Below are 13546 nucleotides of genomic sequence, written 5' to 3'. Positions count from 1 at the left end.
AGTTAATATTTTAAAATAAAAATTAAAAATTAATATAATACAATGTATTTGTATGCAATAAAAACTATAAAATTATAATGCATTCACAAAAGTACAACTATTCTAAAACAGTGCCAAAAACAGCATCAATATTAAATATTATATTAATGTTCAGTTTTAAGCTGTTTAATATTATTACACTAACGTATAAATATTTAAAATTACATACATGTGCAGTAGGAGGAATATTTCGTTCCCACTTTGAACCACCTGGTGACGTAGGGACTATAATAGTTTAATTTACTTATAATGATAAAGTTTCTAAAAGTTTCTAAAACTAACCAATATAAGGATCAGGATGCTTATACTTTTTCAAAATTGCTTCAGTTTCTTCAAGAATAACCGAAAGACGCCAAGGATCACAAATATTTCTATTAGATTCAAAACGAGATCTTATTTTTAATGCTTCTATCCTCCAAATATCTCTTCTAATACACCAATCAAGTGATAATTTTAAAGCACGTCTATAAAGAGAAAGTACTCGAGAACGATGTGACTCAGAAAAATACAATTTCATTAAGCCTTAATAATACCAAATATTTAAACCTTAAATTGCGTTTGAATATAGTTCTTAAGTAAAATTATTTCGATATTGAAAATTTTAATAATTTTAAAGATACTTATGTTTTCTCTTATAATTTTATTATCATTATATCAAAATAAAAATCATATAATTTATATTGTAATTTAAAATTATATATATTAGCTAAATTTAAAAATTATATTTTTTTCTAATACGCATAAAAATGTAACACACAATCGCAATAACTAAAATCAAAAAACATTAAAACCATCAAATAGTATATATCCAATGCAGTATTTTATATCAAGAAGCATACAATATCAGAAAAGATTTCAAACTATTATGTTTCATAAATTTACAAAAGTACCGAAATCATATAACTTTTATAAACTTCCAACAATTAACAATATTTTTAAAACTTCATACATTAAAAAGTAAAGTTTAACACACTTTTAATAATTGTTCTTATTTTAAACAATTTATTTGAACAGTTTTCAATGTATTCCAAATAAAATCAAACAATTAAATAAAATTCAAGCATATGGTAAATCTTCTAAAATTTTAATATAACCTGATAAAAATATAGCAACCAAAACTATTCAGGTACCCCAAATGGCAGAATCAATAACAGAAGGAACACTAAAACAGTGGAATAAAAGTAGCCTAAAAACAATTTTTTCAAAAACAACTAAACTTTTTATAGAAATTGGTGATTTTGTAAATCAAGATGACGAAATTGCAACAATAGAGACAGATAAAGTATATTAATATTTTTCTTTACTAAATAAATAACTATATTCTTAGATTGATGTCACAGTCAATTCACCTGTTTCAGGAATTTTAAAAGAAATTTTAAAACACGAAGAAGATATTATACAAGCCGGTCAAGACATGTGTATAATTGAATTAAGTAACGAACAACCAAAAAGTAAATTATATAATTCAAATTTAAATATAAACTTAATACACGTTTTATAGATACATTAGATTATAAGTCTATTCAAAATATTGAAAATACAGAAACTATTTCTGTATTAAAAGAATCTCAATCTAGCAAGAATTATAAACCTTCGGAAATGGAACTCAAAAAAGATATAACAAAACAAGAAAACATCCAAGCAAAGGATGTTAATCAATTTATACCTATTTCTGAAAAATCAGAATTTAATTCATTTAATACATTTAAAACATCTCAAAACAATAGACAAGAACACATTGTAAGTTACCATAACTTTTAGTTATTTCCTAAATACATCTAAAGGTAAAAATGAGTCGAATGAGATCACGTATTGCATCTCGACTCAAAGAATCTCAAAATACTACTGCTTTTTTAACAACTTTCAATGAAGCAGATATGTCAAGTATAATTGAAATGAGGTCTTTATATAAAGATGAAATTCTTAAAGAAACAGGCATAAAATTAGGATTCATGAGTGCATTTATCAAAGCATCTATTGCTGCATTAAAAAAGGTCCCTGTCATAAATGCATCTATTACTGGATCGAATGGGGGAGATAAAATTGTTTATAGAGATTATGTAGATGTCAGTGTAGCTGTAGCTACACCTAAAGGACTAATTACACCAGTAATCCGCAATGCTGAAACACTAAGTTTTATAGAAATTGAAAAAACAATATCAGAATTATCTTCGAAGGTTTTTCTTATTTTCTAAAATATAAACTCTAATTATATAGGCTCGCGAAAATAAGCTTACTATAGAAGATACGGTTGGAGGGACTTTTACTATATCTAATGGAGGTGTTTTTGGATCAATGTTAAGTAATATGTTCTTTTCCCACAAAAATATTATATTAATATGATAGGTACACCAATTATAAATCTTCCACAAACAGCCGTTTTAGGCTTACATGCTATCAAAGATAGAGCTGTAGTAATAAATGGTCAAATAGTTATTCGCCCTATAATGTAAGATCATTTCAAACAATTATGATTCTTATTCAAACGATTAGGTATTTGGCTTTAACATATGATCACCGTCTTGTAGATGGACGTGAATCTGTCACATTTTTACGTCTACTTAAAGAATATATAGAAGACCCTAGAAAACTTTTATTATAACAACAATTATATTAAACATTATATAAAAGCGACATATATATAGTCTAACAATTTAACAATTATTACATGTATGTTTATTATTAGTTAAGTTTATACTACATATTTCCGAAAATATAAAATACTTAAAATTATACTTTAATTTTTATTATCAATATTTATTTTATCAGAATAATGTCTAAAACAAATAAAATAATCAAATATTAATAAAAATAATCTACCTTATATTCGACAATATCTTATTTTCCAATATCATATTCCCATTGCCGGAGACTATACGAAGTATTAATTCCTAAAATAATAGTAAGAATAATATAAATAGTTGAAAAAAACTTCCATTTAACTCAGATCTCCCAAGGATATCAACCTATTAAAATTAATTATGAAAAAAGTCTAAAATACAGACATGATCAGCAGTCCTAGAACCTCCACGAAGACCAAGTCTGTCAGGCTGGTGAAGCATTTCATGTACGACAACTGATATATTTGCAGGATTATCTATGTATATTAAAAAAATTATTTTTTTATATAAAAGTTATTTAATTACATCGACGTTGTTTCCAACCTGTAAACAATAAATAAACATAACTAATAACATATTATATTACCTTTAACACACATAAAACCGGTACTCAGAATATTAACCGTACCTTAATTACTTAAAAATAGAATGTAAAATAAAATTTATACCATCGCCTTCACCCATCACTACACCCTAAATTGCATAGTATTAATTTTTTATTACACGTTTATTTAAAAAACTACCTTTTCCTACAACATTAAATAAGAAACAGCAATATTAGTAAATTTACCGTATAAGGTTTAATATTAACAGTACTATCAATAAATGGTGTTTGAGCAGAAATATCAAAACTAGAAAATATTCCCATAGTCTAAATAAATGTTATAAAAAATCAAATAATTCAAATAAAAAATACATTATTTGCACAGTCACATAATTTAACTTTAGTATTTCTTGATAAATCACTATCCCTTGAACCTTGATCATACCAATAGGCTCTTTCAGTAGGTTTACCAATACCTAAAAACAATTAAAAAAAGAAAAATAATCACAAATCTTAATATCCCATAAAAACAATATATTTTCATATTTGGCGCATTCGGAAGGCTGACCTTATTATAACATTAAATATAAAAAAAAAAAAAACAAGAAAAAAACTTCTAAAGGATTAATCCACTTCTCAGGTCGTTTATTATTCTTTTTAATCTCTTTTTCTGTCCATGAAATACCATGTGAATAATTTGTACGTAGCATCTTAAAAAATTCAATATACTAACCAATAATTATAGTAAAAAACCTTATGAAACGTATGCGGTGTTTGGGCTATTAAATAATCCATAGAATCTGCCATTGTTAAATTTTTTAAATTAGATATTTTGGAATTTCTCCGAAAATTAATAAAAGAACCAAATGAAACGTTTCGTACATTTGGTATATACATATCGTCAGGAGCCTAATTATGTTTACTTTTTCTTTTTGAAATTTTATTAATACCCATGTCGCATTTCCCCATATAACATTTTCACCTTTTGGAAGCATTGAAGCAAGTCCTAATTAGTTTATATTTAATAAAAGAACAATTAAAAACAGACCAGGTAAGCTCCTAAGCAATTGTACTCTCTAATAAAAATTAACCTTATAATTATATATAAAAAACATACTTCAGATCTTGAAAAAAAACGCTCCAATCTAAAAACTTATCAATTTATAAACCAAAAGAAAGTATATCACACCCATAAACAGAAATCGCATTCAATTGTGCAGTATCTTTTACTTCACCAGAAAGTAACGCAGTTACAGCTTTTGGAGTACCCAAAAGCGATCCTGAAATCTAACACAGTAAATTAAATCAATAAAAAGATTAAAAAAACATTTATAAATGCTTCGATATGATCATTTACCCAAGATTCTCCGCCATTACCATAGCCATATGCTTCTACCCATTTTAAGAACCACAATGTTAACTGACTACCCATAGAATGCGATATTATAACTGATTTTTTCCCAGATGTAGCCTTAGCAATTTCAATAGAAGACTGAAATTATTAATACATTACCTTTAAAACATTAATTCTTTTACCTTTAACTTAGTAAAATAATGATCTTAAAACAGTTATAAATTATCAATAATAAAAAAAATACCTCTTTCTTCAAGATTTAGAAAAGATAATCTCCAATCATATGCAGCGCTAAACATATTATTAGGATCATAACCAATAGCAGCAAGATTTTCAATAATCTTTAAATAATCTTAGATAAACTATTGCGCATATTCGAATTCACCTTATTCCATATCCAATATCCTATAAAACTAAATATTAAAAACAATAATATAAAAAACTATACCAGTTACAAAAAAATCAGCTTTTAAAATAATTAAAATACAATAAACAAATATGAAATTTACCAGCACTTAATCCTTGAGCAGCACGAAGCTTTATGCCTTCAGGATCAAGCCCTGTGGTCTCATTAAGCATCAAATGACTAACCCAACACTTTTTATCCATCAAAATAGCACGAAGCATAGTCCAACTTCCCTAAATGACAATAAAACCTAATATGCATAAAAAATCAAGACCTATACCCATAAACGTTTTCTAAAATAAGGTAAACTTAAGACATTAAACTGCAAAATATTTAAAATTTAAATACATACGAGCAATTAGTTGTAGACCAACTTTCTAAACCCGTAGATATAACACCAGGAACTATAACAACACTAAAAAAAGTCAAAAAAACAAAAAAATAAAAAAAAAAATACTGAAAATGTGGCTTATATCCTTGTTCTCGTAAACGATTTCCAACAAAAAAAGCTTCATAATCAGAATTCTTATCATAATATGATAATTTTCTAGCATCATCAAATACAGAAGCAGGAAGAATATTACGTAGCTCTTCCATAAAATCTCCAATATCAGTAAAGCCTAAAAGATACTCCCAATCAAATTCAACAATATTTGATCGTTTAATAAATATTCCAGCCATAACAGCACCAACAATTATACCAAAAACAAAAACGACTCTTTTATATTGTACAAAACGTCTCTTAAAATCGCTATTCTTAAATATATTTTTTTGTTTAATAGGTAAACTATTCTTTACAAATGCTATTTTTGATAATCTATTTCTCAAAAAACCAGAATTGGATTTTATAGAAGACCCTGAACTTATTGATAAATCTTTACTCTTAGAAGACATGTGTTTAAACAATCCCTCAAATAAAAATTTAATATCTCCTAAAACAAAATTTCATTAATTATTTTAAAAATAAAACGTGCTTAAAAATTAACGTTTTTAAAATTAAACTTATTCATAATGAAAATCAAAGTTGAAAATTACAAAGATGAATCCCAGTTGCAAAGTATAATAAATCTCATAACACACGATTTAAGCGAGCCTTACTCAATATATGTATTTAGATATTTTATACATCAATGGTATGAAAATGAAACTTTAATTTCTTTAAGCTTAAATTATAGGCCAGAATTGTGTTTTTTAGTAAAGAAAACATTTCTTTCTCTAATTTTTGACTCTATTAGGCAAAAGAAAATGATATAATTGTTGGAACTATTATATGCAAACTCGAAAATCATAAAAAATATCTTCGTGGTTACATTGCTATGCTGGCTGTAAAAAAAGAATATAGAAAAAGAGGAATAGGTATATTTATTTATTTATTTATTTATTTATTTAATTTTCTAGCTAGTAAAATGGTAGAAAAAATATTATCAATTATGAAAGAAAAAAATACAGACGAAGTAATTAAATCATAAATATTTTTATTTACTAAAAGTAAAAGGTAATTTTAGAAACAGAAGTCACTAATAAAGAAGCAATAATATTATATGAAAATTTTGGATTTATAAGAGACAAAAGACTACATAGATACTATTTAAATACATCAGATGCATACAGGTTTAGCATTTAAATCTTAATAACAGTGTTATATATTAATATCCTAAAGACTTATTTTAAAATTTAAAGAACCTACTTATTCATATTATCAAAATATGCAAACAAAAAAATAAACTTTTTAAAAGTTTATATTAATAAATAATATATTAATTTACGTTGAAAATATAAAATTTCATATAAATATTGCATAAAATATTCTAAATTATATTATTTTAATAAATAATACTGATTCTTAATACATTTAATAAGCTATTTTATACCAATATCATGGTGATAACCATCCATTACTATTTTATGAATAGCTTCATTTTTATGAGGAAGAAGGGAAATCACAAAAGCAGTATCATTCCATTGTCTTTCTGTATTGCATTTCGACAATCTTATCACAAATTTCTCAGCTAATTGTTTTGCATGTTTTTCCTATTACAATATAAAAATAAACACCATATATATATACACGCACCTTCTCTATAAATGATATTAAAAAACGCATAATACGTTTAAAACTAGCTTCATCTAAAAGATCAAAATCAGTAGTTAAAGAACTGAAAATATCAGGGAAATTATTATAAATAGCATTATCTTTCATAGATAATTCAGTAAAAAACATTTTAGCGAAATCCATAATTCGACGATCATTATCTTCTAAACACCTAACCATTTGTCCAAGTTGTCCTTTAACTTTCACTTGTCCAGCAAGAATAAGAAAAGTTAAAGTCATTAAACATGTTTTCCTAACGGAAGGATCATTATCTTTCAAACGGCTATACAAAAATTCTACATTTTCATTTATAAGGTGATTAAAACAAACATTCTAATATAAATTAATAAAATACATAAACATAAATATATAAACCATATCACCAAGAGCGATAACTAAATTACTACGTATTAATGGATCTTCTGATTTTTGTAAAATAGAAAAAAGTAAATGAAGATTCGACTCACAAAACTGGGCTATAAAATTAGCTATATCCATAGTTATTATATACTTAAAACCTGAAACACACATCATTTTAGCCAAAGTCAAAGCTGCAATGGATTGCAAACATGGATCCTATAAAAATCAATAAAATTAAAAAGTATAACAAACAATATAACATTGTATAAATGACCATTAATACATATTTCTCGTACTAAAGGACCAAATTTAGCTAATAAAGAATTATGTCCATATAAAAGTTCATATTCTCTATTAAAAATAAATCAATATATATATAAAGTAGAGCTATAGAACCTTATATAATTCATAACTTCAGAAAAATCATCTTCAATAGTTCCAGTAACAAAGTCTAATTCATTATTATCAACAATATTAGATGTTTCTGAAGAATGATGTAATTTTTTAGCTATTATTGTAAGTTTTTTCTAAATACCTAATAATATGTATATATATAACCTTTTCCATCATCAGATTTCTTCCTTTTAAACTCGTTTTCGCAAGTCTCAATATAGACAATTTGTTTTACTATATTTTATTAAAATTTTATAACAAAATTATTCAATAACATACATGCTATATGTCCTACAACAAACAACAGCTGAGAAAGCAACGAAGATGATTTAATAGAAAAAGGGTTATCTTCTGAACTTGTTTTTTTAAGAGAGAAACTCTTAAATACACTTCTACATTTAGAACGTAATAAATTTATACAAATTCTATCAGGATATCTCGCAAGTAAATAAATCGCATTAATAGCTTGTTCAGCAACACTAAACCTAAAAAGTATAAACAAAGAACATATGAAAAAACATATTATATATACCATTCTATGTTTTCACTTGGTAATAAAATAATATCTCCAAGTTTTAAAAAAATAACATGATCATCAGAAAGCCTTTCTTGAAAATTGTCAAAAGGTCCTTATTAAATTAAACTAATAATAATATACTCATATACAAATATACCTTTTGATTTTTTATTTACTTGTTTCAATCTTTGCAATGCAATACATGAATAACGAGCAAGAGACATATCAGTTTTTCCATAGTCACCAAGACCAATATATAACAAACTTTCTAATCCAATAGCTATAATATCATTATCTGCTAATCCAAGCATACCAAGAATAATTATTGCACCTCGTCTTTGCTGTTTTGAAATATCTTCTTTCTGAACCCCATATATATTCCAAAGTTTTTTAACCACACTATCAGATATATGCCCTTCTTTCATCATTATAGATAAAAGTTGCTCCAAAGATGTAAGTTCAGCTAACGTTGCACCATAAGTAAGACTAATCATATTTCGTGCAATATAATTAATAGCGTCATTAGCATTAATACCATCAGGAGGGTCAAAAAATAACCCTTTATAGCATTCAATAAGCTTAGCGTGAACAGCTTTTCCTTCATCACTTGTACTTTTAGTCCATATCAAATGTAACATTTTACGAATTCCACTCTAAAACAATTAATATATATATATATATATATAACGATAATATCCTGTATACTTTAGAAGTATCCAACTTATACGCATCAGCAACAACATAAAATTCCATTGCTTCAAGAACTTCGCTTTTATTTTTAGAAGCTAATAATTGATTAACAAGAACAGAACCAGTATGCAAACTTTCTATGAACTTCAATGCCTCAAAATAGTACCTTTTAGTAAGATGAAGTTTCATAAAATCATCAGAACAAACATTACAATTAATATCACTTTTTTCATTTTCTAACATTTTCAAAAAAGTTTCTTTACATGCAGTTTTTTGATCCTCTAATTTAATACAATCAAAACTTTCAAGTATTTCATCATCATCGTCATCATCCAATACATTTTTTTTAGTCAAACCAGCTGACTCAACAAAAGGTTTAAGAGAATTTAATTGTTTTTCTACAAATTTCAAACGCTCATACCATACTTTTTTAGAAAGTTGCCCACCATGCATAAGAGAAAACGGATGAGTAGATATTAATTTAGATAAAAGTCTAATTGCATTTTTTCGAACATTAGTACTCTTATCTTCAAGACTACGTACACACAAGTCGGTAACAATTTGTCGACGTTTTGGAAATTTATTATTTAACCTAAAAAATTAAATAAATCAATTAAGATAAAAAGTATATACTCGCAAAGCTTTATATAAACCTGAATAACTTTACTTCTACAATAAGGATTAACATCCAAAAATCTTTCTTCTAATATATCAAAAAAACTATCAATTTGACTCTTATGATCCTCTGATTGTTCTTCTAAACGAAATAAACCTAAAATTAAATTTCCACAAACTTCAATTACACCGCATCGTAAAGTATAAGACTAAAAGTGTCAAACCTTTTTAATAGTAAGTAATCTATACATCACTATCTAAAATTTTAATTATCATAGTCATTTGTTTTAAAACATTTCTTGGCATTATATCAGAAAGCTTTACTAAAAACAAAGAAATTGACTTGGGTCCCTTATTATCATTACTATTAAATTCTTTCACACTCAATTCACTAAAAAGATAAGAAATAATTTCTTAATTATAAAAATTACCGCAATATTTCATCTAATAATTGAGGATAGTCATACTGTTCAGAAAGAATCTGTAAAAATTCCGCAACTGGCTCTGGCAAATGCTCATAATATTGTAAACCTTGAATAAGTGAAGTCTGTGCTCCTAAAACATAAAAAATACAAACATAGACTTGAATTAAACTTACCAAAAGCATGACCTTGGTGCTTAATTGCAACACATAATAACTTAAAAATTCTCATCTTAACTGAAACAATTTTTACTAATTGTTCATTCTCAAATATCAAATATCCAGATCGAATAAAAAGACTAAAAAAATAAGAAATAAATACTCTCATAAAATTATAAAATCACCTAACAAATACGTCTCTTTCAGAAGTTATAGGCCACAATTTACTTAATTTAAGACTAAGAATTCTACACATGACATCTAATGAATTCTGAAAAAAATAACTAAAATCTAAAGTCTCTTGTTTTGGAACTTTTTTGGTACACTTAAAATGTTTGGTCCCACGTGAAAGATTCTGGCTGTGAGAAGGATTAGAAATAGTTCTCTCTATAATAGAAACAAGCCAATAAAGAGAAAAGCCTAAAACTTCTAATATATCTTTTCTTTGATCTTGAATATCTATTTCGTTTTCAAAAATATCCTTTGAAAGAGACTCTGTAACTAATTGAAGACCTTCAAAAATTATAAAATAAACAAATAAAAAAACTCAAACCTGAAATAATTAAATCAATAAATTTATTAGAAGAACCAATAGAAAGTGAATCAAACACTCTAAAAAATTATAAAAAAATAAAACTAATATTTTACTTATTCAAAACCTTAATATTCCAAACAAACTTTTCATATATTCATCCTCTAAAATTATTCCTAAAGATGCTGAAGTAACATCAATAATATCTAAAAATATAAGAATAACTCAAATAAAATAACAATATTCTTACTATCAATAACATAATTAACATTATCTCTAGAAATATTTGCTATATTTTCATCTAAAAGGAAATTTTCAGAATCATCAAGATAAGCAGTAAGAATTTTTTTTAAATTAAATATCATGTTTTATGTAAAACCAATTTCCTAAAAATTAACCTTAATATTGAAATTATATCCTTTATATCAAAATCTTATAAACTAATTTTATCAAGAATAATTAAATTTACAATCGTATGATAACGTGTAACATTAAAATCTTAAATCATTAACAAAAATAAATGGAAAATCAAGACAGTAAAGCCGAGAAAAAATTAAAGAAAGAACACTCAGGGCTAATCATATGCGAAGATAAATTGTTTTCTGGGAATTTAAATAACAGTCAAAAAGATGATATTGATGATGACGCTACAGAAATACAAACATCGCTAGAAGATCATACAAGCGATTATCAGCCCTTAAAATCATCTTATAATAACAAAGAAGATTATTGTAATGAAAAATTAAAGAAAATTTCAGAAAATACGCGCAATGAAATAAAAAATCTTTATCAAACATTTCATCATCTTCGGAAACATTATAGATTAATTAATAAAATTGGAGAGGGTAACTATAATGAAGATGCATTAATTATAATTCTTATATGCATAAAGGGACATTCAGTACTGTATATATGGCTGAAGACTGTAATTATGATAAATACATTAACGAGTGGCAATATAAAGAACAAAAGACATTTTTATCAAATACCCCATTATTAAAAAAACAAAAAATACTTTCAAGATATGATATTCAGAAACAAAGATATGTTGCATTAAAAAAGATTTATGTGACAAGCAGTCCAACAAGAATAATAAATGAACTAAGAATTCTAAAAGATTTAAGGTACATATTTATATATTTTAGTTTAATTAAAAATTAATAGAGGAAATAATTCAATTGTGCCTATTATAACAGCAATGAGAGCAAAAGATCAAATAGTTATAGTTTTACCATATTTTAAACACGTAGACTTTAAGGTAGACATAAAATTCTATATAACAACTTTTTAAAATAAAATTAGGATTATTATCGTAATCTTTCTTTAGAAGATATACGATTTTACTTCAAAGAACTTTTTGAAGCACTTTATCATGTTCATAGAAATGGCATTATCCATCGAGACATAAAACCAAGGTTTTTAACTTATATTACTTATTTATAAATTAAAAATATAACAGTAATTTTTTATATGATGTGGAAAAAAGGACTGGTGTTCTAGTAGATTTTGGCCTTGCTGAGGTTTGTTACTTCAGTTAAAAATCTAATATCAAAATTATTTTTAGAGAGAAAACTATGATGAAACTTCTTGTCCATGTTCTAATAAAAATAGATTTCAAAATTTTAAAAATACACAAATATTATCATCTGCGGCATTCTTAAATGGAATTGAAGAAGGACAATTAGGATATCTTAGAAACGATCCAAAGTAAAAATAACACTTGATATAATTAATTTAATTCTATTAGACCAAGTAAGAGAGCAAATAGAGCGGGAACAAGAGGGTTCCGTGCTCCAGAAGTGTTATTTAAATGCACAGCACAATCAACAAGTAAATATCCAATAAACTATAATTTATTTACTTATTATTTAAAGAAATTGACATATGGGCAGCTGGTGTAATACTTCTTTCTTTCCTTACCCAAAGGTTCCCTTTTTTTAATTCATCAGATGATGCAGATGCGTTAATTGAAATAACATGTATATTCGGTAAAAACGAAATGCGTAAATGCGCAAAACTTCACAGTATGTATTTTTTAAAAACAATACATTTAGCTTTGACATGTACAGATTGCGTGTTTGACACTAATATTTCAACTTTAAACGAAAAAAAAATTACATTTCAAAAATTAATACGTTGGTCCACTGGTTTTCCAGCGAACTATGATAACCCTTTAGCATGGAAAGAGAAACTTGCTTTAAATTTTCTTGAACAATGCCTTCAGCTAGACCCTTTAGAGCGGTTTTCTGCAGAAAAAGCATTAAAGCATGATTTCCTTAAATTCATAGACATAGATGAGTTTACTGAAGAAGTAGATTTTGTAAAATAATTAATACATAATTATGTTCATGTATTCTTAACTTATTATATATATCACATCACTTTATAAGTATTAGTTTTTATAAAATATAAAAGTATGTTTTTATTATTTTTTTTATGAATTGTTAAAATCCATTAATTGCAATATCTTTCCATAAAACACAAAATTTATTAATAAGACTTATTTTATAAGTCATTAAAAAATACTTTTAAAATTAAATTATTACAAATAAAATTATATACTGTTTTTTAAAATATTTCCATTTCGATCAAAAAATTAAAATCATTTAAATGTTAGTTTTAAATGTATAAATTTATCGTGAACTTATTTATAAAAAAATACTAGCAAGAAATTCAAAAGCTCATGACTAAATTAAGAATATATATAAAATTAGATTTATGTTGATAAAAAACAGTTCAAGTATTAAGGAAACAAAAAACCATTGTATTAAAAAAACAAAATTTATCAATACAAAAGACATTT

The 13546-nt window shown here is 25.4% G+C and overlaps 6 protein-coding genes across 6 annotated transcripts; 3 read left to right on the top strand and 3 right to left on the bottom strand.

Moving 5' to 3' along the window:
* Positions 1-143: 143 nt before the first annotated feature.
* Positions 144-556, bottom strand: T551_01607 (uncharacterized protein; the record flags this gene model as incomplete). The annotated part of the gene is made up of 3 exons (XM_018373870.1): positions 144-161; positions 209-264; positions 322-556. 3 exons carry the CDS (start codon positions 554-556, stop codon positions 144-146), a joined length of 309 nt encoding a protein of 102 aa, XP_018230045.1.
* A 348-nt stretch (positions 557-904) lies between these two features.
* Positions 905-2641, top strand: T551_01606 (alpha-ketoglutarate dehydrogenase KGD2; the record flags this gene model as incomplete). The annotated part of the gene is made up of 10 exons (XM_018373869.1): positions 905-996; positions 1054-1106; positions 1149-1220; positions 1266-1321; positions 1367-1490; positions 1550-1779; positions 1824-2216; positions 2257-2341; positions 2386-2488; positions 2533-2641. 10 exons carry the CDS (start codon positions 905-907, stop codon positions 2639-2641), a joined length of 1317 nt encoding a protein of 438 aa, XP_018230044.1.
* Positions 2642-2877: 236 nt separating this feature from the next.
* On the bottom strand, positions 2878-5858 carry T551_01605 (phospholipid:diacylglycerol acyltransferase; the record flags this gene model as incomplete). The annotated part of the gene is made up of 26 exons (XM_018373868.1): positions 2878-2930; positions 2972-3005; positions 3045-3136; positions 3186-3203; positions 3247-3288; positions 3329-3353; positions 3404-3409; positions 3451-3531; positions 3577-3602; positions 3650-3680; positions 3713-3772; positions 3819-3914; positions 3958-4113; positions 4155-4210; positions 4253-4280; positions 4322-4349; positions 4394-4491; positions 4532-4696; positions 4741-4763; positions 4803-4899; positions 4944-4963; positions 5007-5024; positions 5068-5197; positions 5245-5272; positions 5317-5379; positions 5422-5858. The coding sequence occupies 26 exons, from the start codon at positions 5856-5858 to the stop codon at positions 2878-2880; spliced, it is 1911 nt and encodes a 636-aa protein (XP_018230043.1).
* A 117-nt stretch (positions 5859-5975) lies between these two features.
* On the top strand, positions 5976-6688 carry T551_01604 (peptide alpha-N-acetyltransferase MAK3; the record flags this gene model as incomplete). Its single annotated transcript, XM_018373867.1, has 5 exons — positions 5976-6158; positions 6200-6320; positions 6363-6418; positions 6460-6575; positions 6625-6688. The coding sequence occupies 5 exons, from the start codon at positions 5976-5978 to the stop codon at positions 6686-6688; spliced, it is 540 nt and encodes a 179-aa protein (XP_018230042.1).
* Positions 6689-6824: 136 nt separating this feature from the next.
* T551_01603 (condensin subunit YCS4) lies at positions 6825-11108 on the bottom strand (the record flags this gene model as incomplete). Its single annotated transcript, XM_018373866.1, has 19 exons — positions 6825-6995; positions 7039-7389; positions 7432-7532; positions 7575-7632; positions 7677-7767; positions 7813-7924; positions 7975-8043; positions 8089-8294; positions 8342-8438; positions 8484-8979; positions 9032-9608; positions 9650-9840; positions 9881-10022; positions 10063-10186; positions 10230-10351; positions 10397-10724; positions 10765-10823; positions 10871-10949; positions 10994-11108. 19 exons carry the CDS (start codon positions 11106-11108, stop codon positions 6825-6827), a joined length of 3489 nt encoding a protein of 1162 aa, XP_018230041.1.
* Positions 11109-11263: 155 nt separating this feature from the next.
* On the top strand, positions 11264-13191 carry T551_01602 (uncharacterized protein; the record flags this gene model as incomplete). The annotated part of the gene is made up of 10 exons (XM_018373865.1): positions 11264-11588; positions 11636-11867; positions 11908-12001; positions 12046-12158; positions 12203-12263; positions 12308-12450; positions 12491-12573; positions 12618-12767; positions 12813-13063; positions 13159-13191. 10 exons carry the CDS (start codon positions 11264-11266, stop codon positions 13189-13191), a joined length of 1485 nt encoding a protein of 494 aa, XP_018230040.1.
* Between the last annotated feature and the right edge of the window lie 355 nt (positions 13192-13546).

This window comes from Pneumocystis jirovecii (genome assembly GCF_001477535.1).
Source record: "Pneumocystis jirovecii RU7 chromosome Unknown supercont1.6, whole genome shotgun sequence".
Classification (NCBI taxonomy): Eukaryota; Fungi; Ascomycota; class Pneumocystomycetes; order Pneumocystales; family Pneumocystaceae; genus Pneumocystis; species Pneumocystis jirovecii.
This window is presented reverse-complemented; position numbering and strand designations above follow the sequence as displayed.